At 44.0% G+C, this 27339-nt stretch overlaps 2 protein-coding genes across 2 annotated transcripts in view; both read right to left on the reverse strand.

Annotated features, from left to right (window-relative positions):
- Nucleotides 1–26841, reverse strand: part of MMD (monocyte to macrophage differentiation associated) — an 86664-nt gene extending 59823 nt beyond the window's left edge. Inside the window, exon 1 of the mRNA XM_072112305.1 lies at nucleotides 26703–26841. Coding sequence (XP_071968406.1) covers nucleotides 26703–26737 — 35 coding nt within the window. The 5' untranslated portion in view covers nucleotides 26738–26841. The remainder of the gene's footprint in view (nucleotides 1–26702) is intronic.
- Nucleotides 26774–27115, reverse strand: SMIM36 (small integral membrane protein 36). Its single transcript, XM_072112308.1, has one exon. The coding sequence runs from the start codon at nucleotides 27035–27037 to the stop codon at nucleotides 26774–26776; it is 264 nt and encodes an 87-aa protein (XP_071968409.1). The 5' UTR covers nucleotides 27038–27115.
- Between the last annotated feature and the right edge of the window lie 224 nt (nucleotides 27116–27339).

Consider the following 27339-nt stretch of genomic DNA (forward strand, 5'->3'; position numbering starts at 1 on the left):
CGAGACTAAGGCAATGAAGCATCCAGGAGTGACGGAGTAGATACAATTCCCCGAAATCCATCAGGGAAGCATACTGCCCTCATTTACTGGACAAAGGCCATTGTGTCTGCTCACTGAGCTTGATATAAAGAAGTGATGGCGGAGGGAAGTACATCGCGCCCCGCTGCCTCTGTTTCTGCGCCTTAAAGGGAAAAGTAACCAATCGTAGTTTGATGTTAGGTACTACAGAAAAAAATTTCACTTTGGAGGGACGTATAATACTTATCCTTAAAGGGAGTCTCCATTTTTTCACAATTCTATTTAGTAGCCATGTCACCCGATAATAAAAGGATAAAATACGTTTTGGGATCCCAGTGAGAAACTTGACAAGAAGTGTTATATTTTTCTGCCATGATAGGAGAAATTGAATAGGGAGCAGACCATATTACTAAAGATCAGTCTACAATCATCTACCACGCAGATAATGGAGCTTTTCGAATACAAAAAAGGATAGTTTCCGAACTCAATGGTTATAACACTGACATCAGTCTCCCAACAACGCCGACATCAGTCTCCCAACAACGTCCAACATCCCTTCATATGATTTCTACTGCATCCAGCCCATTTGGGGCCTGGGTTACTTATAGACCTCCTGCCCTTTCGAGAACAAGAGTTCATACCTCGTCTAGTCCTGCTGTATGGCGTACATCATCCCACTGATTTCTTTTGTTCCTTAACGCCCTTCCTAATCCGCAGTGTACGAACCGACTAGGTTTTGACCTATGATCCTGTGCTGACCACCCTGAACTGGTTTGTCCTACATGAAGATGTCTCTTGGGTCAATGCTATTTCCGTAGGGACCACCACCCATAGAGATAGTTGCCTTATGACCTGATCCCAGTGTAGGGGTAAAAGACTAGTGATGAGCCAATCCATTCCGGTGTCCAACTTCAGCCAAACTTTGACAGCCTGGAGTCTGTACAAGAGTCTCGGGCCAATATTCTGTGCAATCTGTAACAGGAAGTTTATCGGGGAGCGATATGGTGGGAGCATGCAGTGCCGGCGTCTTAAAACGTTCACACCCGCAATCGGTTCCGGCACCGATTGCGGGTGTTATTAGTGAGTGTTTGAAAAGGGCTCGACCCGTGAGCCCTCTTGGACCATCCATAGCTGGTTGAAAACCTGGTTCATGGGAGCTCAGGTTTTTTCAAAGCTGAAGTCCGAGTTCAGAGGACATTGCTGTTTGGATCCACTGAACCCTAGTGAAGACTAAACATCTTGGGATATAGATGTGGCCCAAAGTGAATGAGCAGCATGATGGGTCTAAACCCAACAAGACACAACTACGGTAGATTCCAGATAGACCTCAATTTGTTGCATATTCCTCAAGACAATTAACACCAATTTGAACACGAGGAGGTTATATTGTGGCACAGCGACTTCCGACCAGAAGGAAAGTACAACACACGTATGAAATAACATCCTGGAGAGGAGGAAATTGCAGCTTGCTTTGTTGCAGTCTATTAATAACCCTGGTTTTACGTCGGAATATGGTAAACAAGTTACAGGAAGTGTTTGCTTTTCTTATTGTCTTAAGTAAAGAAACCCAACCGTCGTTTTTGTTTTGCGCTGCCTAGTGAAATAAGAAAACCCCAAAACTTCCTTATGTATTATGAAATTATGGAACATCGGGCACTGACAATCCTTACTTATAAGGGAAAGACCCTTATAATAAAAAAGTGAAACCTTGAGATGTTTCGAATGCATCATAGATCATGTTTTTGGTATCACAGCTTATTGTGCAATACTAACGCTGTGCATCTTCTGTCCATAATTACACACCGGCATGATAGCATCCTTCATCAGGTTCTACCCAAAAACATTGTGCCCAGGACAGGAAATTCTGGTTCTGCAGTGATGATGTAACCTTCTACCATAGCAAGTAATGGGTCGTGTGAGGGTCGACTTGTCCAAAAGATGTGCAGTGAGTGAGTCCTTTGAGTACCCTTGGTTTAGAGGCCAAGTCACAACTGACCTTGGTGACCTCTGATACCCTACTAGGCCCACAAGAGGATTTTGGTCCACCCACAAGTCACAACTGACCTTGGTGACCTCTGATACCCTACTAGGCCCACAAGAGGATTTTGGTCACAACTGTGACCTAGGTGACCTCTAAAGCTACACCACTGGGCCCACCAGTGGATTCCTTGTCTCTCCAGTGGCCAAATCCAACACTGCTTCCAGAAATTGCTTGTAGTGGTCTCACAGATGGTCTCCAGTATTATCAATGGATTTCCACACCAGACAAGGAGACCAGAGTCCTGTAGCTACAATGGCAGGGGAAGTGGTAACATTCCTTAAAAAATACCCCTTTAATTTATTTTTTGGGATTTCTTACAGAAACGTGATATTTTAATACAATCAATTTCTAATATAAACTATTAATAGTTACAATTGGTTCTTGACTTAATTTCGAAGAAATAATACGCCTGTCTAAAGAGAGCATCCACAGTCCAAACTACCTCAAGGGTAGGCACTGTCCGCACACTGAATATCTCTATAGGACGCAGTACAAATACACCCAGAAGGCATCTAAATGCATCTAAAACTACCCACGCAGCCTTCAGGATGACATCCAACACTGAAGAAGACATTTCCAGGAGAGGGCTGCCATCGTCGGGGAGTTGTTGTAGATGTCAGCCACGTGTCAAGAGTTTAGGCCATTTTTTAGAATTTGTATGGGGGATCTGAAACCACCACACAAGATGCCTCTGTGGAGAAATGTGTAACTGCAAAGCTTGTTGCCTCCATGGAAGTAAAGCTGAGTTCAAACTAAGCCATTCCACTATCCTTAAGTGTTGTAGCTACACCAAAAACACAAGAACAACACCACCATGCTTAATGTGTCACACCAACGCTCCTCAGCATGGGGGACCTCTCTCTGTGGGAGCAGTAAGAACAGGTGACACTAAATCCTTGCTGCTCCTATAAAGTTGAATGGAAAGTGGATGTGCATATTCGTGACTCTCTTCCACTGGAAGCAGCTCGGCGGGACCACCATTCCTGACATCTGTGTGGGCTCCAGAGGTAGGACCTGCATCCACCTCTATTTATGATAGATCCTGAGGATATACATCTAGATTGGAAAGCCCCTCTAACCAGGACACCATGGGGCTTATTTACTAAGAGTCCGCAGCCGCACTTTCGTTGGATTTTCCGATGTTTTATGGATTTGTGCTGCTGTAACGGGATTGTGTCGCACCCAATCGGAGTTTGGCGCAGCTGCGCTGCTTTCAAATCGGAGGGCGTGGCCGTCGGATGATCCGACTGATTCGGACTGAGCGCGGGATTTAACTTTCAAATTGTGTCGCAAGATCAAGCACTTACATGTACCAGGAAGAAGAAAGTGAACTCTGTCGGACCTGAGCAGTGAAGCGACACATGCAGGATATCAGGCGCACAATCTTAGTGAATCGCGGCACAGTGCATTATACACGGACAACGCACTTTCAGTGAACTCCTCCAGACAGGTGAGTAAATGTGCCCCTATATAGGAATAGAAACTGAATAGAAGACTGTAATAGACTATGAAGATATTTCGGTGCCATCTAGCATTTTCCATGGATGTTTTCCATAAAATATTCCAGCATAAAGTTCAGGTGCTGTACAGTCATCTTCTTTTATGGTTGTTATGGCAACTGCCATTATTGGACGCCTCCGACTTGAGCTCAGACACCGTTACCACGGAAACTGTTTTCCGATATTTTTATTTCTCGGCTGCGTGTTACAAAACCCATATCTTGCAATCATCAGTTGTGATATATAAAAAAAATTTCCACAGATTCGATGCTATAAAAATTGTATTTTTTTTTGTTTGGATTTAGCAAAGGAAAACACAAAAAGTACATCTTTACCTTAACAGGAGGACAGGAAGGAATTAATTCTCCTCATGGAGAATAGCCCTTTCAGGCATGCGGAATCTTAATGTCCATGCGTAGTCCACTGGGAGTTCTGGGTAAGGAATATGCAAATAAGTTTTCTAGGGCAGGAAAAAGGAATTTACTACTTTCTTAAAGGAATTCTACCTTTAGAATCAAAGCATGGACACATAGGGGCTCATTTACTAAGGGCCCAGCGGATCGCAGTTTCGTTGGACTTAAAAGGGGATTTTGGCACAATTGCGCTGGCTTTCATGCTACAGAAATCGGGAGGGCGTGGCCTTTGGACGATCCGACAGATTCGGACAAACCGCAGGATTTAACTTAAAAATTGTGTTGCAAGACAATGCACTTACATGCACTGGGAAGAAAAGGGTGAACTCCGGCGGACCTGAGCAGGGAAGCGACACATGCAGGATATCGGGCGCACAATCTTCTTGAATCACGGCAGAGTTCATCCTTGTCAGACAGTCCGGATCGGGGATCGCGCAGGGACCGGGCAAGTAAATGTGCCCCATACTGTGACTGTGGTAATCTTCTTATATTTATTATTCATGCCCAGGATTGGAAAAGGAAATCACTAATACCGTAAAGGTATGACATGATTATGACTTTACCAAAAGGAACAGGCTCCCAACTATGGACAGTGCCATTTCTAAATCATTGCATCTCATCAGCACAGTGTAGGGAACCGGTTTGACTACATAAAAAGACCATAGACTAAGGTCAGAAAGGAATTCAATCTCCTTGAGGACGCGTATGGAATCTGTAGGCCCCTGAGAATTCTGGGTAAGGAATTTGCCTTTTCACTGCCTGTAAAACTTATTTGCATATTCCTTACCCCAACAGTGTTATGGGACTGAGGAATTAAGTGACAGCCGGACAGAATTACCATTCAGAAATTAAGGAAAGTAATGTCTGGACTGTAAAAGGATCTATTGTTGGTTGTTATCTGGGCATTCCTAGAAATCCTCAACAAGTCGAGTCTCAGAAGGTTCATCCATTTGCAAGTGATGCACGTTGGGAGTTGTAGTAACGGATTGCGGTCTCCTTTTGTGTATCATCTACCTGTGGTCCTCGTCCATCTCTTGCCCATTATGTGAATAGCATCATAGAAGTTCAGGATGAAGAAAGATACAGGTCCATCAAGCCCAACCCGTAAATCCCTGGAATCGCGTCACATCCCAATAACCTAGTCCCTATTACATTTACATTTTCTTTAAAAAATCCAGGCCCCTCTGAGTTTTTATGTATTTTTTTCTACCCGTTACTAAAGTAATGACTATGCAAGCCGTGAAGAAGTTGCCAACGCTTTCTGATAATTCCCAGGGACAAACATTACTAAGGAGATCTATGAATCCCGAGTTCCTGGAAATCTCGGAGAGCTGAGAACTATGCCCTTTGACAGGTCAACTCAAGCAGAATCCTCTGTACGGAGATTATTTTAAGCCTGAAGAAGTTGCCGGAGTGCAGATGAATACTCAGCCATTTAGAGACTCCGTAATGTAATTCATTGTGAATGTAATGGATATATTTATGGAGGAGGAAGCTGAGACGTACGCTCCACATAGCAGAGGACAGTCACATTTCCACTAACAGGAAGGGAGGAAGACAGAAGTGTTAGTAAACTAGATCTTTATGATGAAATTACTCTAAAATGGAAATGGAAATTGTCTTCTTTCTTCTGTTCTAAGAGACATTAGGCAATAGGCACTCAGACTCTGGCTATCCCATCGATCCACCTCCACTGACCGCTAGAATGGGCGTCCTAGATGCCCTTTTTTTAATAGAATAGTGGTTTAAGCATTGGGACCACCAGAGATAGCTGATCATGTACCTCCACAGGTCAACCGGAGGACTGATATGTAAGGGGCAGGTGGAAAACTAAGTTATTTCCAAGACCTCTACTCCCAAGACTTTTATGGTACCTCCACTCCCACCGCTCTTAATTAGAGACCTTGTGTGTGATTAAATGGTGCTCAACTACTACATATTTAAACAGGGGACATGGGACCAGTAGGGGTTCAAGAGGTAGGCCGTTCAACCATCAGACATATGTTATAAAGTATTGATAACCTCTCTAATGTTGGGCTTTTAATAAATTTTGGCATGGCAAAAGAGAAGAATGACTGGGGGACCCATGTGGTTGGAGAGTGATCTGTTTGGTTGGTGTCATTATGAGTGGGCACTGTGTGGTTGAACCCATCATGAGGGGTCCTCTGTGTTTGGTACCACCTATGGTACAATTGGGGGACACTGTGTGGTTGGAACCATTAAGAGTGGGAACTGTGTGGTTGGTATCATTATGAGGGGGCCCTCTCTGGTTGCCACTGTTGTGGGGTTCACTTTGTGTCTCACTCTTTAATACAGAAGGAAACCTGGCTGAGAGGTGGCCATGGTCACACATATGGGCAATTATGAGACTTGTAAAGGTACCATGGAAACACATTGGGGCACATTTACTTACCTGGTCCCTGCTCGATCCCGAGGTGCGTTGTCCGCCGGAATCCACATCTGCCGCGATTCATGAAGATGATATCCGACATCTGTCGCTTCCCCGCTGAGGTCCGCCGGAATTCACCTTCTTCTTCCCGGTGCATGTAAGTGCTCGGTATTGCAACACAATGTAAATGTAAAATCCTGCGCGTTGTCCGAATCCGTTGGATGATCCATCGGGCCCGCCCCCCGATTTGTGTTGCATTAAACCCAGCACCGATGCGCCAAAATCCGATAGCGTGCGCCAAAAACCCCTGTTAAATGCACCGCAACTCGGAAATCGTCAAAGAAACCCGACGAAAATGCGGTTCGCGGACTCTTATTAAATGGGGCCGAATAACATTCTTCTGTGTGATATCTGGCTGTTCTAGTGGTAGGACCCCAACCTAGGACCAGAATTTTGGAGCCATGTGTAAAGAGCATGACTGTTTGAATCAGTGGAAGATTTTCCTTTTGGAATGGAGTTGCCCTTTAAAATCACCTGCCCAACGGAGAAATGTTCAGCGTTGGAGGAGAAGGAAGAGCTTGGGAAAGCTGATACGTTTGTAATGTAGAAACGTCTGCCGGGGCTGTGAACACACATTCATTTACTGTACAGCAAACACAATGCCTGAAGTGCCGGCCGCGGGGTTGGATTTCTGAGATGTTGACGTGATTTTGTAATCGCTATTGAATTCTCGTGTTTGCTTTACTCAATGCGTTACTTTCCTATTCATGTTTATTCTGAGCGGGGGGGGGGGAGTGACTCGGCCGTGTATAGATGCTCCTCTATTCTGGGGCAGTGAAGAATCTGGTAGTTCTGGATTATTCAGATATTTTGCCAACGTATATTTATCTGTGTATTGGAAGAAGGTTTTTCATCTTTAAAGGTTATTTACAAACGGTTTAAGATACTAATGTACTAATGTCTGTGTAACTATCGCCACCCTGAGCTATCACTGACCCATGTGGACGCACAAATCCTCTGTCAATTTGGTCCCAATTTCTTCTCCCAATAAGGTCCAATGTCTCAAGGTCAAGGTCAACCATCACTTAGCACTCCTTGGAGGTCAAAAATTTAGGAGAATTTATTTAAAGGGCACCTTCCACCACGATCCTACCTAGAAAGGTAGAACGGGTGGTAGGTGGATGAATGGGACGTGAGGATAGTCCTTTTTTGGGCTAATCCTCATGTCCCGGCTATCTTTTAGAAAACTTGAATCCACTGATTTGTAAATTTTTTTAAGCGGCTACTTGGGCGTGGAGCAGCCGGACATGAGGCTACAAGTCGCGACTACTCCACGCCCCAGTAGCCTCTTTACTCCTCCTACCATTTCATCTTCGGCGCGCGGCTACGCAGGCCTGCGGCTGCATGCGCAGAACGCTGCAGTTGCCGGGTACTCGGACGAGGCCCGAAGCCGGAGCTTCGGCGCATGTGTTAACGGCAGGATTCTCGGAGGAACAAAGAGGCTACTTGGGGCATGGAGTAGCCGCGCAATGTAGCCACAGCTCTGGCTACTCCACGCCCCAGTAGCCGCTTAAGAATATTTACATATTTGAGTAATAATAGTTAGCAAAAGATACAGGGGGCATGAAGATTAGCCCTTAAAAGGACTATCCTTACGTCCTATAGATCCACCTACCACCCGATCTACCTTTATATTTAGATATGTGGTGGTAGGTTCCCTTTAATTGGCACAATTTGTCTCATAATGTCAGATATCTGAAGAAGGCAAAGCAAGATTGAATAGACAATGGATGACTGGATCTATAATCAGTCTCCGATCTCCATTGCCATCACTTAGTGAACTTACAGACACATATAGGAACTTTCCTGTAATTATATACCTATAGCTATGGAGACAAAGAATCTGGACTGTCCGCTTCTCTACAAACTGATCATATTGCACATTATACATGATGTTGCCTTCGGTTATTGTTGTCTTCAGGTTATGCTTAGTCCATGTAGTTACACCAGAAGCATTAGCATTCCTCAGCAGGTCTGTCCAGGCTACAACATGTGTCGCTCAATGACCCACATCTTCATCTATTGTTAAAACTAGTTTTCATACTTAAAGCCATTCACAAGAATTATTAAAACTTTTCCTGCAACCTAAGTATCTCATCTGATTGTATGTGTTTCTAGGGTCGTTGGGAAAACAGACAAGTTCAGAACCTCCAAAGATGTGAATAAAGCCATTTTTCCATTCCTGAGATACATATGAGGATGCATGGGTTCTCAATGGTAGAGGATAGTAAGCAGAGGTACCAAGTCTATCTTTTGATGTCTCACAAATCAACCATTGTACGACAATTCCCAGGGCCAGATTATGGGGAAGGCTCTCGGGGCATGTGCCCCAGGGCCCCCACCACTTTCCTCATAAGGTGGCCCCACCAGCAACGTCTGACACTCAGTTCACAGCCTTGAGCTGACTTTCACTGGGAGTAATGCGCAACGGTGGTGCTGCCCCACTACACATGTGCCTTCATGCTGTGACAGTGTCTCACTGGCTCTGTCAATTACATTGGGCCTGCACAGCCCATCCGCACTTTTTAGAAGCTACACTGCATACAGAGTGACACCTGACCCCTACCTCCTCTCAGTACCTAAAATTGATTGGCTAGACTAGTTTCCAGCCAAATCCTAGCCAATCTGTGTTAGGTTTACTCGGCCCGCTTCCACCCACCTACCGAATGGTATGTAAGAGGAGGAAATAGAGCTCTCAGAGAAGCAGTGGCACCAGCATGTCGGCTGGGACTAGTAGTCAGTACTACTACCACTGTGCCAGCCACTTCATAAGCTAGGCTAACACCAGTGCCACTATGTCGGCTAGGCTAACATATAACTAGGATAAAGTTTAGAATATTGATGATAATTTAGAATAGTAATGTGTACCACTGTCTGGGAGACATTCAGAAGGGACCCAGGAAATTATTAGGAGATGATCAACTTTTTATTGTCAGAAGTAGTAATAGGTCAGTATATAGCCAAGTAATAGGCTATAGAGAAATCTGCAGCTTCAAGGGTTACACTGTTCTCCTATTACTCCGTTCTTACTACATTCAGAGAAGACATTACTGGATATTACTGGAGTATAAGCACGTTTTATTGTGTACAGCTGGTGTATATACAATATTATAGAGGGCACTACCATACATAGAGCTGATGTATCTAAGCTGCTATTATATAGCTTCCACTATACATAGAGCTTATTCATCTATACTGTCTTACAGCCTTATATAGTCAGGGTGCCCCAAAACACTACAATAATGGTACCACCATTGATTTGATGACATGTCCTTTCATAGGTCATCAACATCATTCTCCTGGAAACCCCATTGAAGGACGTGAGCATGCTGAAGGTTTCCCTGTCCTATGTCTAATACTGTAGTGGATTAGCTGTTATCCGGTACACCGTATCACCTTTGCCCCTCGGGTTGTCATTATCAGAACTGCTCTTACATAATCATCCATTATCATAAGACGACAGATGTTCATGGCCATCGCATCTAATCAACTCATGTTAATGATTGGACATCCCAGCTTCATGTGTCAGGGGACGCGAGTCATAAATTGTGTCCTGACGGGTCTAGTGTTAATAATTCACGACATCCATTGAATGATGGTTGGGATTCGTCTTCATATATTAGCAGAGTCATTAGCACGGTAACCTGTAAGAACCAGAAATGAACATTCCAGCCCCCCCAAAAAAACTCGTAATAAATATTAGCAAAAGTAATTTCTTCAAAATGACTTCCAGAGAAGTAAAATAATCCAGTCCTAGCCAAAGAACGTGTCACCAAGAATCTGAGAAGTGATCATATCAAGGGTTAAACTCAAGGTACTTCTATCAAGGGTTCTCGTGAGGCGTTCTAGGTCATCTTAAATCGCTGAGCTACTTATTGCGGGTCGGGTTTGCAGCTTCCTAAGAAGACAAAGCAGTTGACCACAAGTAGTCAAGTCTTTTATGGTGGCCACACTCCCATCTCAATATCGAAATGATTGTCCTCTATTTTATATCTGATCACCTTCCCCTCGTCTTCTAAGATGACTCCTCAGTCTCATTCCCGATGACCCATGGTGACCAATAGACAATAGGTTGATATTAGCGGCTTCCTCATTTTCATGCCATGCCAATCCCACAGCCATTAACATTGGGAGTTGATCCGATATTACAGTGCCTACAAGTAGTATTCAACCCCCTGCAGATTTAGCAGGTTTGATAAGAAGCAAATAAGTTAGAGCCTTCAAACAAGAGCAGGATTTATTAACAGATGCTTAAATCTTACAAACCAAAAAGTTATGTTGCTCAGTTAAATTTTAATAAATTTTAAACATAAAAGTGTGGGTCAATTATTATTCAACCCCTAGGTTTAATATTTTGTGGAATAACCCCTGTTTGCAATTACAGCTAATAATAATCGTCTTTTATAAGACCTGATCAGGCCGGCACAGGTCTCTGGAGTTATTTTGGGCCACTCCTCCATGCAGATCTTCTCCAAGTTATTGGAGGTTATTGGGTGTCTCATGTGGACTTTAATCCTGAGCTCCTTCCACAAGTTTTCAATTGGGTTAAGGTCAGGAGACTGACTAGGCCACTGCAACACCTTGATTTTTTCCCTCTTGAACCAGGCCTTGGTTTTCTTGGCTGTGTGCTTTGGGTCGTTGTCTTGTTGGAAGATGAAATGACGACGCATCTTAAGATCCTTGATGGAGGAGCGGAGGTTCTTGGCTAAAATCTCCAAGTAGGCCGTGCTATCCATCTTCCCATGGATGCGGACCAGATGGCCAGGCCCCTTGGCTGAGAAGCATGATGCTGCCACCACCATGCTTGACTGTAGGGATGGTATTCTTGGGGTCGTATGCAGTGCCATCCAGTCTCCAAACGTCACGTGTGTGGTTGGTACCAAAAATCTCGATCTTGGTCTCATCAGACCAGAGAACCTTGAACCAGTCTGTCTCAGAGTCCTCCAAGTGATTATGAGCAAATTGTAAACGAGCCTTGACATGACGCTTTGAAAGTAAAGGTAACTTACTTGCTCGCCTGGAACGGAGACCATTGCGGTGGAGTACGTTACTTATGGTATTGACTGAAACCAATGTCCCCACTGCCATGAGATCTTCCCGGAGCTCCTTCCTTGTTGTCCTTGGGTTAGCCTTGACTCTTCGGACAAGCCTGGCCTCGGCACGGGAGGAAACTTTCAAAGGCTGTCCATAGTTCCATAAGCCTTCCACTTCCGGATGATGCTCCCAACAGTGGAGACAGGTAGGCCCAACTCCTTGGAAAGGGTTTTGTACCCCTTGCCAGCCTTGTGACCCTCCACGATCTTGTCTCTAATGGCCTTGGAAAGCTCCTTTGTCTTTCCCATGGTGACCATGTATGAGTGCTGTTCACAAGTTTGTGGAGGGTCTTAAATAGTCAGAAAAGGCTGGAAAAACAGATAATTAATCCAAACATGTGAAGCTCATTGTTCTTTGTGCCTGAACTACTTCTTATACTTTACGGGAACAAAACAGAATTCTGGTGGTTTGAGGGGTTGAATAATAATTGACCCACACTTTTATGTTTCAAATTTATTAAAATTTAACTGAGCAACATAACTTTTTGATTTGTAAGATTTATGCATCTGTTAATAAATCCTGCTCTTGTTTGAAGTTTGAAGGCTCTAACTTATTTGCTTCTTATCAAACCTGCTAAATCTACAGGGGGTTGAATACTACTTGTAGGCACTGTATCCTAGGTTGGGCAGCAAGGTGACTCAGTGGTTAGCACTACAGCCTTGCAGCGCTGGGGGGCTGCGTTCAAGTCCCAGGTTCAACATCTGCAAAGAGTTTGTATGTTCTTTCCGTGTTTGCGTGGGTTTCCTCCGGGTCCTCCGGTTTCCTCCCACACTACCACATACTGGTAGGGTGATTAGATTGTGAGCCCCATTGGGGACAGGGACCGATTTGGCAAACTCTGTGCAGCGCTGCGTAATCTGTGTGCGCTATATAAAAAAATAAAGAAATAGATTGTAGCTAAGGTAAGCATAAGGAGGGTTTCAAATTATACAGTAGCTATAAATGGGGTAAAAACATAAGAAAATGCATACTTACAGAACCTCTCCCATTCCGACGTTGTCCACCAGTCTCAACTTGACACCAAGGAACATTGGACATCAGATGTGTCCTGCAACAACTATTAAGGGTAGAGTTGCATTTCTTGTGTGTCGAGAGAGAGATCAGAAAGCAGAGAAAACCTGAGCAGGTAGGTCGGAGACCTGGGTAGCATCACTATGGCAGCAATATGGGAACTGCAAAGTGCACCATGTCCTCAGTGTATTGAGATGATAGCGAAGAGGACTTCAACCAACCTTGGTCATCTTTGTCTTGACTAATATTATGAATTATGCCCTACTGTGCCATCACCACTTGCATGTTACTATCAAATATTTTGCATTAAAACCCCTCATATAGCTGTGTTCATAGAAATATTCTAGCTTTTGGAATGTGTTGGCACAAAAATGGTCTCGAAGAGATAATGGCCATAGAGCGGTGGCTAAACGGTAGTCAGTAGGGTTGGACTGGCTCACTAGAGAAACAAAAGATCTTCTGGTGGGCCCAAGCTCTGAAACTTAAGTTTTGGACAACTTTGGAGACAACCCACTTGGAGGTGACTGAAGTAATTACTTGAGACTGGAGGATAATTTACGTAGGATAGGTCACAAGTATTATGGCTCATTAGATCCTACGTCCTCGGTGGAAATGGGTGGAAGGTGGACCATCACCATGATGAACTCTGGTTGGTCCAAAGGACCCCGTCTGAGACTGGTAGCCCAGGAGAAGGTCTGTTTGAAGGTTTCCCATTTTACATATTTTATTTTGAGAAGAAGGGACACCATTCTCGGAGGTGACATCTTGAAGAGCTTTTACTTACTTTGTCATCATCAAGAATTGGAAAACTTAACATAAAAATCGATAGATATAGAAATGTGATAAATAATCCATCAGTGACTGATGGGAGTAGGAAATGCTCTTCTGTGGACAAACATGACCGACTCGAGTAGTAATGGACGTCCAGGAAGGAGATGATTGGTGTCAGTCCGGAGACCACAATGCAGAGAGCTCTTCACATCTCCAGACGTCCATCGTGTGCTAACACTAAGGGTGCGCTCACACGTCGCGTTTGACGCATGCGTTTAAAAATGCATTGGGATAGCTGAAGTGTGATTTGCCTAATTGAACAGCTGTTAACACTTGCGTTTACAAAACGCAAATGTTAACGCATGCGGTAACATTGCGTTAACAAACGCATGAGCTAACTGCGACGTTAACACATGCGTTAACAATGCATTAACGGTTGCGTTTTGTAAACACATGTGTTAACTGTTGTTTAATTAGGCAAATCACTCTTCAGCTATTCCAATGCGTTTTTAAACGCGACGTGTGACCGCAGCCTTGCTCTCTGGATGGCTTTCACTTTCTTTTAAGATTATGCAAATGAGTTCTTCCAAATCATCATCTTATTGATGTCAATTAGTTCATAGAATATTTTATATCAATTTTTAACAAATGATTGTAACCTATGCAACAGGTCAGGGGATTCAGGATTCGGACCCTCCGTCCTAGGTGATGAATTGGTAGATTTAGACAAGAACTATATCAACATCATAACTTCCTGGACTTATACAAAATACGGGGATAATACACACAGTGATGTCACAGTACAGGAGTAATACACACAGTGATGTCACAGTACAGGGATAATACACACAGTGATGTCACAGTACAGGAGTAATACACACAGTGATGTCACAGTACAGACATAATACACACAGCGATGTCACAGTACAGAGATAATGCACACAGTGATGTCACAGTACAGGGATAATACACACAGTGATGTCACAGTACAGAGATAATACACACAGCGATGTCACAGTACAGAGATAATACACACAGTGATGTCACAGTACAGGGATAATACACACAGTGATGTCACAGTACAGGGATAATACACACAGGGATGTCACAGTACAGGGATGATACACAGTGATGTCACAGTACAGGAATAACACACACAGTGATGTCACAGTACAGGGATAATACACACAGTGATGTCACAGAACAGGGGATAATACACACAGTGATGTCACAGTACAGAGATAATACACACAGTGATGTCACAGTACAGGGATAATACACTCAGTGATGTCACAGTACAGAGATAATACACACAGTGATGTTCCAGTACAGGGATAATACACACAGTGATGTCACAGTACAGGGATAATACACATAGTGATGTCACAGTACAGAGATAATACACACAGTGATGTCACAGTACAGGGATAATACACACAGTGATGTCACAGTACAGGGATAATACACAGTGATGTCACAGTACAGAGATAATACACACAGTGATGTTCCAGTACAGGGATAATACACACAGTGATGTCACAGTACAGGGGATAATACACACAGTGATGTTCCAGTACAGGGATAATACACACAGTGATGTCACAGTACAGGGGATAATACACACAGTGATGTCACAGTACAGGGGATAATACACACAGTGATGTCACTGTACAGGGATAATACACACAGTGATGTCACTGTACAGGGATAATACACACAGTGATGTCACAGTACAGAGATAATACACACAGTGATGTCACAGTGCAGGGATAATACACGCAGCGATGTCACAGTGCAGGGATAATACACACAGCGATGTCACAGTACAGGGATAATACACACAGCGATGTCACAGTACAGAGATAATACACACAGTGATGTCACAGTACAGGAATAACACACACAGTGATGTCACAGTACAGGGATAATACACACAGTGATGTCACAGTACAGGGATAATACACACAGTGATGTCACAGTGCAGGGATAATACACACAGTGATGTCACAGTACAGGGATAATACACACAGTGATGTCACAGTACAGTGATAATACACACAGTGATGTCACAGTACAGGGATAATACACACAGTGATGTCACAGAACAGGGATAGTACACACAGTGATGTCACAGTACAGGGATAATACACACAGCAATGTCACTGTATAGAGATAATACACACAGTGATGTCACAGTACAGGGATAATACACAGTGATGTCACAGTATAGGGATAATACACACAGTGATGTCACAGCACAGGGATAATACACAGTGATGTCACTGTACAGAGATAATACACACAGTTTATTTATGCTTGGGCCAGCGCTTCCGCTGGCCACACGGGGGTGCAGGTCCGGGATATTTATTCCCTGGCACAGAACATCCCGTCCTCTTTCAGGACGGCTCCGCACCAGGAAAGATCCCGCCCGCCCTCCCCTTTTTTGTTTTTTGGTTTACTTTTGTTAATGTTGTTGGTTTTGTAAGTGTTTTGTTAATATGTTTGTTTTCTTTCATTGTTTATTATGTATTGGAAGTCACAGCTTGGTCTATGGCGGAATCCTTGACCCTCTCGGGTATGAGATCAATCACCTGACGAATCAACGAGGACATGCCCCCGCGGAGGCGGGGCCTGGCATGCGAGGTGGTAAGAGGAGGGTCTCTGGTTCCCCATTTGGACCAAGAGTTAATTTGTTTAAAATTAAAGCTGTGGCCGACCCCCCCATTTTTATCCCAATTACGAGTCTGTGTGTTTTTGTCTGCTTCCCGGGTGGAAAGTTGGGGGTACAGTGGCGTTAGTACGGCCAGTCTGCGTATTCTGATATTTCTGGCATAGTCAGTGATACAGGAGACTATTGTCAGATGATAAAACTGGAAAACATCATGAGATCATATAGAGTTTTCTTCCTGTAACCCCCCCGCCCCTCCCCCCCGGTATATACATAACCAGCGGCCACTATGTAAGTCTATGTAATCTCCTCCTATATCTGTGTAGACTTGTGCGGAGCCCATGGAGCCGGTGCGGAGTCCTACATCAGCCGTGTGTCTGTATTGACATACAAGTTGAGTCATTGGGTGTCCCTGGGGTGATGAGGCCCGCAGCGGGCGCACATGCCAGCACTACCGGGTTTACATAAGGCACGATAAGGCAGAAGACATTAGTGGAGACTTGTAGGTCAATATATCTTTATGGCTCCCGTCCAAAGGTTCTGTTTATTCTCCATTGGATACATTTACACAAGATAAGAGATCATTAGAGAGAGCGGAGAAAGGAGACGCAAATACAACATTGGGAAGTTTACATAAAACGCCATTTTTTTTTTGTCTACGTCTGGGAGATCTGTACATTATACGCGTCGTCCGCGTGTCGCAGGATGGAAACATTTTCCTTTGTTCAAAAAGTTTTTGGATAATTTTTTTTTAAAAAATTCTTCTTCCACCAGGACTGTTTGAGTGGTCGAGACTTATCATTTTTATAAGCGTTATATATTTTGGGACACATATAACTTTTTTAATACATTTTTTTCAGTGTAGAATAGACGAAAAAATTACAGAAATGCCGACGTTTCTTTTTTTAGTGAATTTTTTAGCGTAAAAAACACGACAGCTCAGGTCTTCATAGATTCAGCAACAACAACTACCATATTTTTCGGAGTATAAGGCGCACCATCAATAAATGCCTGCTAAAACATCTAGGTTCATATATAAGGCGCACCGGATTATAAGGCGCACCTGATTATAAGGATGTATGACCAGCAGGTGGCAGACCTGTGCACAGTTCAAGGCAGCTGTTGTCTGTAAGTGCGGTTCATATATAAGGTGCACTGAACTATAAGGTGCACCTTTGATTTCTGAGAAAATCAAAGGATTTTTTGTGCACCTCATAGTCCGAAAAATATGGTATTTGTCAGATTTTCTCAGTTTTTTCAAAGCGTTATAGAGAAGGAAATTTTATTTATTTTTGTTTGTTTTTGTAAAAAATTTTTTAATTTTCACAAAACATTTTTAAACTTTTTATAATGCAGTTATTCAGCCCCACAAGGAGACCTTGACATGTAATCACTGGGGGGTTTGCAGTACTTATGTAGTGCCGTGTATTGCGCTATAAGTAAAAGAATTTGGCAAACCCTTTATGCCCCTCCTCTGGCACCTCCTAATAGACATACACTGAAAGGTAGACCTTGGGGCATCCATTGGGCTCCCATCGACTATGACAGCGGTAACATGTAATAATGTCTGTGATTGCAGGCTACCGATTCACCGATTCTTGACTAGCCCCGCCCTCTTAAACTCTTGGGGACCTACATATATTTATATCCTATAGAGGTTAAAGAAGACTCACAGACCATACAGGGCAGGTGTTTGCTGTATTATACAGCAGACACCTGAGGATAATTCCCGCAATTGACAGTTGTGGCAGTTAAGCTACTATAGTTTCACATGAACAGCAGTTTCACATGGATACAGCTATATTTCTGCCAACCCGACGCTCCCCCATGACATCATCAGGGGTTGCTGATTGGTTGCTGTGACAGATGGAAGTCTCTGAGAGACTTTTTTTTCGCCATTTTACAGAACATAACATTTTTAATAAAATGTGAACAAAAAGTTGCACAGTCCCAAAGTGGTAGCACTGAAAACATCAGCTCGTCTCACAGAAAATGACACCTTACATAGCTCTGTACACTAAAGTATAAAATCGGCCCATGTCCCATGCCTCTTCTCAGCATAACTTGAGTGACATCATCTAAGGTCCTATTACATCTGCAACATCTTCCCCATGTATGTATCTGATCACATGAAATCACAGCAGCCTTCATGGACTTCAACTCCTCCCCATCCTCCATGGAGGCTGCTGTGATTTCATGTGATCAGATACATACATGGGGAAGATGTTGCAGATGTAACAGGACCTTAGATGATGTCACTCAAGTTATGCTGAGAAGAGGCATGGGACATGGGGAGGAGTAGATGGGAGTGGCCGGCCGAGCAGGACACGCCCCTTCTGATGCCAGGGAATATAAGATAAAGTTGATTTATGTGGATGTAAGGGAAACAATTTTTAGAAAAAACAAGGCATTTTCTTGACCGAAGGTTTTATATTTCTGTTGTTGTCTTTCTTATCCTCCACTTGTGAGATCTTTTCTCGTACGTCTTGTCCTATTCTCCAGCATTTCCCGTCGCTCCTGATTATTTTCCAGTTGTCTGATTCTCTAATGAGATTATAACGTTGTCCTGGGCTCGGGAGAATAGATGTAAGTGCCGCTGGCTCTGATGTGTATGACAGACGATAACATAAGGGAATAGGGAGTCATTAGGGATGGTCGTCGCTGGCTACAGACTAATTACAGCTAATCCGCGGAGCAGCCTCGTCACATGACACGCCTCCGTACAGATGGACTCATCCTTATGTATCACTGCGCGGGGGAGACCAAAGCCTATAGGAAAAGCTGACACATTCTTATCACTATCCAGGGCGAAATTTTACCAAATCATTGCGACTGTTAGCAAAATACACGGGTACGGAAGCCTGATCATTAAAAAGTAGCATAGTTATGTCTCCAACCTTATAGGGGACGACCAGTCATGATGCGAGTTGAGTCTATTGCCTCAGGCAGCACCACCTAGAGCAAGATAGAGGGGGCAGGGATGCAGTCACCTGCTATAGCAGGACATTACACCTAAAAATTGTATCTCCTATGTCAGCTTAGGTGTGAGACATTGCATGAAGGACCCACTGACTAAAAAAAAAAATAACCCCATATAATACTACTGGAGCTCGCCTCTGGTAACAGAGAGTTTACTATCACCCTGTGGATGGGTAGGAGTTATAATTGATACTTTATCCACCCATCAATGTCTACACCCAGCCTATGGCACCGACAACAGCAGCTGATTACAGCTCCATCAGCGCCATAGAGATGAATGGAGCAGCCAGCACATGCGCAATCAGTTGCTCTCTTCATCTCAGGGTACGATGTGTGTATAACGGACCCCCGACAAACAGTAAGTTAGTCCCTATCCTGTACATAGTTTGTAATTTATTTGTCACTGGAGAAGCCCTTTAACCCCTTCACGCTGATATCCATCAGGGAGCTGTTAAGGACCTATGAATAGGGCTCACGAGCTGAACATTCTTCATACAGACATGGGTTTTGCTGAATATTGCAGCAAACACTCATTGCTAACACCCGCGGTTGGTGCTAGCATGGATCAAGCAGTGACATCACCAATACCAACCACAGAAGCCACATACTCAACTGATGTCTTCATTCCAGGTGGTGGTGTCCACAGTGCAACACCGGGTTAAGCTTTGGGAATGAGGAGGCAGAAGGGGTTAATTTTATTCATTTTTTTTCTCTCTGCCTCGAGATCAGGAATTGTAAAGCAGCTACAAAGTATAATGAAGAAAAACTGTTTTCTTTATGCTGAGACTACATTCCAAGAGAAACATGTTGGTGTATTTTTCTGGAGACCTTAAATTTTCAACAGAACTTCTGGTTTCCACGCCCCAGCCACGTGCCAAGTCCATTCCAGCTCACGAGAGAACCTCATTTTAGACCGGTCAGGTACAACAAGGTCAACTAGTTCAGTTTATTCTCCATATCCCACCGGGCCTCAAGTAATTATAAGACTGGCAAGAAACCAATCTCCTTGTGTGTCCTGCTACCGAGCATTACACGGGCCAAGATGTTACGAGAACAAGACGATCAACTTTAAACTATTACAACAATGGAAAAAGATACCTTCTCCCATATTTCACTGAAAAGTGGTCTACTAAGGGGGTGGTCTTCAAGAAAATGGACAGTATGCATAATTTAAGGTGAAACCTGGAAACCTGGTCTGGATGCTGGTGAGATACCTTCTTGGAAATTGTCAAGGATTGACTGGGATAGTCTCTATTTTTCAGAGGCCAGGTCAACGGAGGCTTTTGAAAGACCACCCTTGTCAAGATCCGTGGAAGTGGATCCTCCGGACCACCGCGGACGATAACGTAAGCCGACACCTGGGACCGGAGTCCCGCTGCAAAGCCGGTTGGACTTGCTGCGGCGTGTAACCACCAGGTCGTTTCACAGGTGCGACTTTGTCCGCGGTGGCGGCCAAGGCGAAGTACAGAGTCATAAGGCAAGATCGTAGTCGTGGACAGGCAGGAGGTCGAGACAGACAGCACAGGATCAAAGTAGGGGTGGACGTAGCAAAAGGTCAGGACAGGTAGCATAGATCAGGAACGAAATTGAGGTCGCAAAGGCAGGGTTTGTGGGGAGAGGCTGGGTTGAATAGAATTCTGGGTAAGGCCAGCGCTGGCCCTTTAAAATCTTGTGAAGCCGGCGCGCGCACTAGGACAAGGTAGCTAACTTTTCACTTAGTTTGCATTCTGTCCTGCATGAGTCTGAACACAGCCTTATTTCACTCCTGACCATATTATTTGATTTCCACTACACCTTTCTGTCTCCTGTTGACTTTGCTCTGGGCTGCAGATGGTTAAACTAGTGGAGATAGACAGATGCCTCCTCTACTCATAATCCTCCTCTGCTATTCTGGTTTGTCTGGATGTCAGGGAACAGGTCCAATAACTCTCTGGACCAGGACTCTAATATCTCATAAGAGGATTGCCTGTTCATTTCCAGTGCTTGCTTTAGGTCTTCTTTGGAGCTTGCTGGCATTTCATATTTTATTGGACTTCCATATTATTCCCTCGTTTGTCTTCTGACCATCTGTCTCTGGATTCTGTACTGCATTGTCCTATTGGTTTTTACCCATATTTGTACACATTGGGGGTCATTTACTAAGGGCCCGAAACGCATTTTTCCGATGGGTTATCCGAATATTTCGACTTGCGTCGATTTTCCCTGAATCGCCCCGGGATTTTGGCGCACGCGATTGGATTGTGGCGCATCGGAAATCGGGGGCGTGGCCATAAGAAAACCCGACGCATTCAGAAAAAATGCCGCATTTTAATTTTAAAAAGTGTCGCTTGACACATGCTTACCTGCACCCAGGGTAGGACGGTGAACTTCACTGCACTCCGACGAACTTCAGCGCAGCAGCGACACCTGGTGGACACACTACCTTAGTGAATCGCTGGAAGACGCAAATCCTCCGCAGAGAACGCGCCGCTGGATCGCAAATGGACCGGGTAAGTAAATCTGCCCCCTTGTGTTTGCTTGTGCTGCTTTTTGTCTCTGTATTTTACTTTGACACAGGAAGGGAATGTCGACAAGTTGTCACTACCTTCTAGGGAAGTATAGGAATGTAGGTAAGGACAGCTAGAGAGTCTAGTTTTAGGGCTCATTGGCTCTGTCTATCCTTTCCTTTTCCATCTTATTGTCTGTTCTCTAACAGGTACAGTACAGTAAGTTTGAGCTTCAAGTAGAAATTTTGTAAAGATAACTTGCTCGCAAGGGTTCTCTATCCTAAAATTACTGATGGCCTATCCTGAGAATAGATAATCAATGTCAGGCTCCAAGGGTAGTGGACCCACTGGACCACCGTGGACGATGACGTAAGCTGACACCTGGGACTGGAATCTAGGTGGTACCCGGTACCACGCACAGCCACCGGACCGGAAACAGGAGCGGGGACAGGTAAGTCGGAACTACGGGGCACTGGAGCACACGGAGGAGCACGGGTGAGCCCGTGACCCATGTCTTGCACCTGTGACTATCAATTTATATGCAGTTATCAGCAACTAATACATAGAGAAAGTAACAGGAAGCAGACAGCGCCATTCTCACTGTAGTGGTTGAACTGTGTCACTGCAGCCTTCATTTTCTGAAATGTATTATTATTTATTTAAAAACTTTTGTTTCTGTTCAATATTTTGTGCACAAATCTTCTAGAACTTTCCATTCTCTGATTTTCTGCATTACCGATGTACGCAACCCAAATATTAAAAAGTTGGTTCGGAGACTTTTTGCAAAGTTACCATGACAGCCCGAAAAAAAAAAAAAAAAAAAAGCAAAAGAGATCAGAAAAGAAACGCAAACTCCCTTGTTTTGTAGTTTTGTTGAAACTGGGAATTTCTCATGGATGAACCCTCCTGGCATTGTGTGAATTAAGCCCGAGGACAATGCTCTCTGTATAAGCTGCCAACTTAGAGACCGAGACAAAACTAGTGTTGTGGGGCACAGCGGCCGGACAATGGCACAGAAATGCTACGTCATGTACTTTCATCGGGAGAGTCAGTCTGGCTGCACAAAGAGCCGCGTATAATTAGAGGGAATGGCGCTCTATTCAGCGGATAGCTCTGGAAGCTTTTTGTCTCCTCTAGGTCTCCATAGTAATGAATAACCTGGCACTCAGGATCAGCAATACAGTATTACATAGGAGGGACGTGCAATGTAAGGGAAACCCAACACAAAAACTTCTCAAGCCGATCATTCACCATCACTAGGTGTGGCCTGACATGTCTGAAGACCTTCCCATAGACATGCATGCTTGGGACTTAAAGGGGTTGTCCACTTTCAGCTAATAATATATATTATTTGTGTAATGAAAATGTATGTGATTATCCAATATGCTGTCTGTATCCATTCCTCACAGCATGGTGACTGAATGGGTAGCACTTCTGCCTTGCAGCGCTGGGGTCCTGGGTTCCAGTCCCACCCAGGTCAACATCTGCAAAGAGTTTGTATGTTCTCTCTGTGTTTGCGTGGGTTTCCTCCAGGTCCTCCGGTTTCCCCCCACACTCCAAAACATACTGGTAGATTGATTAGATTGTGAGCCCCAATGGGGACAGGGACCGATTTGTCAAGTTCTGTGCAGCGCTGTGTAATCTGTGTGCGCTATATAAATAAAGGGATTATTATTTTCTACATCTCTGCTTGCTGTCGTTCTATAGGAAACTTCATTGTTTACTTCTTTTGGATGGTCATGTGGTGTCACACTGCTCTGATTACTCTCTATGATATAATGAGCTGTGCACCTGTGTGACCAGAGATATAACAAGCTGGACATCTGTGTGACATCACATGACCAGGGATGTAATGAGCTGTGCACCTGTGTGACATCACATGACCAGGGATATAACGAGCAGTTCACCTGTGTGACATCACATGACCAGGGATAAACCGAGCAGTTCACCTGTGTGACATCACATGACCAGGGATATAATGAGCTGTGCACCTGTGTGACATCACATGACAAGGGATATAATGAGCTGTGCACCTGTGTGACATCACATGACTAGGGCTATAATGAGCCGCGCACCTGTGTGCCATCACATGACCCGTGATGTAATGAGCTGTGCACCTGTGTGACATCACATGACCAGGGATATACGAGTCGAGAAGCTGTGTTGCATCTCATAAACAGGGATATAACGAGCCGTTCACCTGTGTAACAACACATGACCAGGGATATAACAAGCAGTGCACCTGTGTGACATCACATGATCAGGGATATAACAAGCAGTGCACCTGTGTGACATCACATGAACAGGGATATAACAAGCAGTGCACCTGTATGACATCACATGACCAAGGATATAACGAGCCGTGCACCTGTGTCACATCACATGACCTGGAATATAATGAGCCCTGCACCTGTGTGACATCACATAACCAGGGATATAATGAGCCACATAACTGTCTGACATCACAAGACCAGGGATATAATGAGCCGTGCACCTGTGTGACATCACATGCCCCCTAATTTGTGACGCATGGAAGCCAGTGCAGCAATGCCACAGAAGGGTAGCGTGCGGTACAATCCCAGTGCACACACTTCTTAAATACCTGTGCAAGACGTTTTAGCCATGAAGAACGTGAACAGTCCGAATAAAGTGCGTCACAAAGCCCTTAGTAAATGAGCCCCATTGTGCTCTCAGGTGTCTACAGAGGAACGAGTCTATGACTTTTGTTATGACTAGTGTTTTTTTTAGGAAAAATATTATATACATTGTTTTGTGCTAAGAAGGCGGAGCATTCTTGAGGGGTAGCAAAGCTAAAGTGTACACTCTGACCAATCAGTTTCTCTAATAGGCGGAGTCTCACAAACACACTGAAGGATGGAGGCCGTAGCTGTATCATCCCTCTGACTACAATGGCATCAAAGGAAATCTACCACATGGATACAGTTCCCCTAAACCAAGCGCACTTACCTGCTGTGGGCTCTGCCTTCCGAATTAGGATCCGTTTTTCTTTTTTGCTTCTAACAGCTTAGTTTTTGAGAAAATATGTGATTTAAAATTATGCAAATGAGACCCCTCCCATCTGTCATTCTATGGGTGACCTCAGCGGGGAAGCGACACATACAGGATATCATGCGCACAAGCTACTTGAATCGTCGGGTATTCCGGATCGGGGATAGCGTGCAGGACGGATAAGTTAATGTGCCCCATTGGGCTCCATGGAGATCTGGATCACAGATGAAAGCGAGTGAAAGCCAGAGACAGCATCCAATGGTTAGAACTGACACCTGGCCTATTCTCTGCTTCACATGTAGGCTAGTATATAATACAATATCGATTTTATTAAAGGGAACCTATCACCAGATTTGACATCATTAAACCACCAGCTCCCACATGTAGGAGATGAAATGTCCTTTCTAGAATTCCCTCTTTTATATAAAATCTTATCTGTTCACCTATAAAAAATCTCCCCCAAAGTCATGTGAAATTGAGCAGAGAAGAGTCATTTTTTACCTGAGATGGGTCAAGTTTAGAAGCAGCACGGGAGGCGTCAGTTCCGCCGTGTCTATCCGCTGTTCTATAGTATCTAGAAACATCTACTGTCATAAGGATTAGATAACATCCAGCTTGTGGTTCTGTGAGCTACAGAACGGGAGGTACAAACAGTTAAAGACGTAAATATCCATTTACTGCCTATTTCTTTTACTGTCTTTATCTTTGGTTTTGTGACTGACACAACCACTTGATACCATCAGAAAGATGAAATTCCTATCTTTAGTATGACACCAAAAGTATGTTCCTAGGTGCTATAGTACTGGAGATAGGGGCGTCTGACAAACACCTGCAAAACTTGACTCATCTCAGCCAAATATGACTCTCCTCTGCTCATTTTCACATAACTTTGGAAAAAACTTTTTATATTTAAACAGATGATATATGACATAAAAGAGGGAATTCTAGAAAGGACATTTCATCTCCTACCTGAGGGTGCTGGACCTTAATTGGGTAAAATCTGGTCACAGGTCCCCTCTCAGGAGAGCCAGTGGGTCATATTGAACCTATGTCTGTCACGCCAAGATTTTAGGTTGATAGTCCCAACAGAACTCAATCATATGATAGTGCCACCATATTGATGATACCAAAAAGCCATATCTACAGATCAACAACAAATACAATCCAGTACTTTACATAGTACAACACAAGGTGCATGAGTGTGGAAAAGTTGTTTCCCATGAGAGGTCTCTTGATGTTCTGCTTGGAGGTGGTTTTCCATATTGAAAGACATCTTCTACATGGACTCTACAAGCTGGGAACCCATGTCTGGGAAGCAGGGACCACGGATGTTAAGTATGGAGGGGGATTCCCCATCGAAAGGAATCTTCTATTGGGGTCCATAACCTGGTCATGCTGAGACCTTAATTCCCTCCATGGCCATCAAATTCCAACATGTTCCAGGGGGAGGGCCTTAATCTGTGCGCCCCTATCTAATGCAGGAGGTCAGTGTTCTGCCCAATATTTATCTTGATGATGACTCAATTTTTAGATATGACTTTCCGAAAGAATCTCTAAAAATGTCGGATTTCAGTATTAGACACAACATTGATCTTGTTCTTGGAGATGACTTTACCCTAAGAAAATCTCTTATCTGGGAACCCCTAAATAGAATACATGGGCCCTGTATTGCCCCCAGTATTTGGATCACTGATGGCTTTCCATTGAAAGACATCTTCTGTTGGATCTCCAGTTTGGACCCCCACCCCCCCATTTTATAATGTAGGACTTTAGTCCTAGCTCACGGATGGCTTTACCTTGGAAAACGTCTTCCATGGGGATTCCCTAATCTAAGACCGGCCCATCTTACCAAGACTAGAGCTCAGTAGAGTTGGCTTTACCATTGAACATTGTCTTCAATGGGCATCTATTCTGAGAAACCCAACCTAGACATTTCATTGTACCCATTATTTAGCTTTCCAATTAATATTTGTCTTTCATGAGGGACTTTAATCCACAAACCCCCATCTAAAATGTAGGGTCCCAGAGGTCAGCTTGGAGATGATGATCTAATTCAAAGATGTCTTCTACTTAGGAACTCGATGTCCAACCCAATACTTAGATATGAATCTACAAGTCAGATTATTGGGACTGAAAAGACAGAAGTTACACAGAATGATCATGAATAGACTATAAATGAGCCACCACACATATAATCCAAAATTGTGGTCACGACATGAGAAGATATGGACCAACCCAAGGTTCTGAAATGGAAAACTTATTACCTCATCACGTAGTTGCTCCTTCTGAAGACGGCCATTCTTGAGATTCATCTAACGTCATCCAGATAATCTCTTCAGACCACCGTGATTTTCTTCTCTAATATATCGGTCCGGTGCTGGTAGGCCTTACCCCACGTAGCACTTTGCTGCATCACCACCAAGCGAATAGGCGACCTGTTCTCGGGCATTGTCTCCGGAGCATACTCCTTACTAGGATCCCTCCCCCGGCAGTCATACAAGATACAGGAGACCAGAAAAACCAGCAGGAGGATGACATAGCTGGCCACCAGAATGATCAAGTTCAGAGTCACCGGGTCAATTTCCAAATAAAACTCCATGACATTTCATGTTCTCCAGCTTGGACCTCGGGTTCTGGATTCCTACGGTTGTGTGGGGAGCAGGGAGAGGTGAATGGATGCTAATAGATGCACAGGATTGTGCGGTAAAAATACACTTAATCCCCCCCGCACTCATTTCTAGGCTGCATGATTAAAGCGGCTCAATTTAATAACTTAATCCTCTCCCTTTGAAGACCACGTCGGAGATGCATTTTGCGTGATTGAAGTGAAAGCGTGGTCATATCGCAAGCCGATTATTTACGGAGATTGGTGCTGCTATTCATTTTCTGATTATTGGATAT

This window comes from Engystomops pustulosus, chromosome 6 (genome assembly GCF_040894005.1).
Source record: "Engystomops pustulosus chromosome 6, aEngPut4.maternal, whole genome shotgun sequence".
NCBI lineage: Eukaryota > Metazoa > Chordata > Amphibia > Anura > Leptodactylidae > Engystomops > Engystomops pustulosus.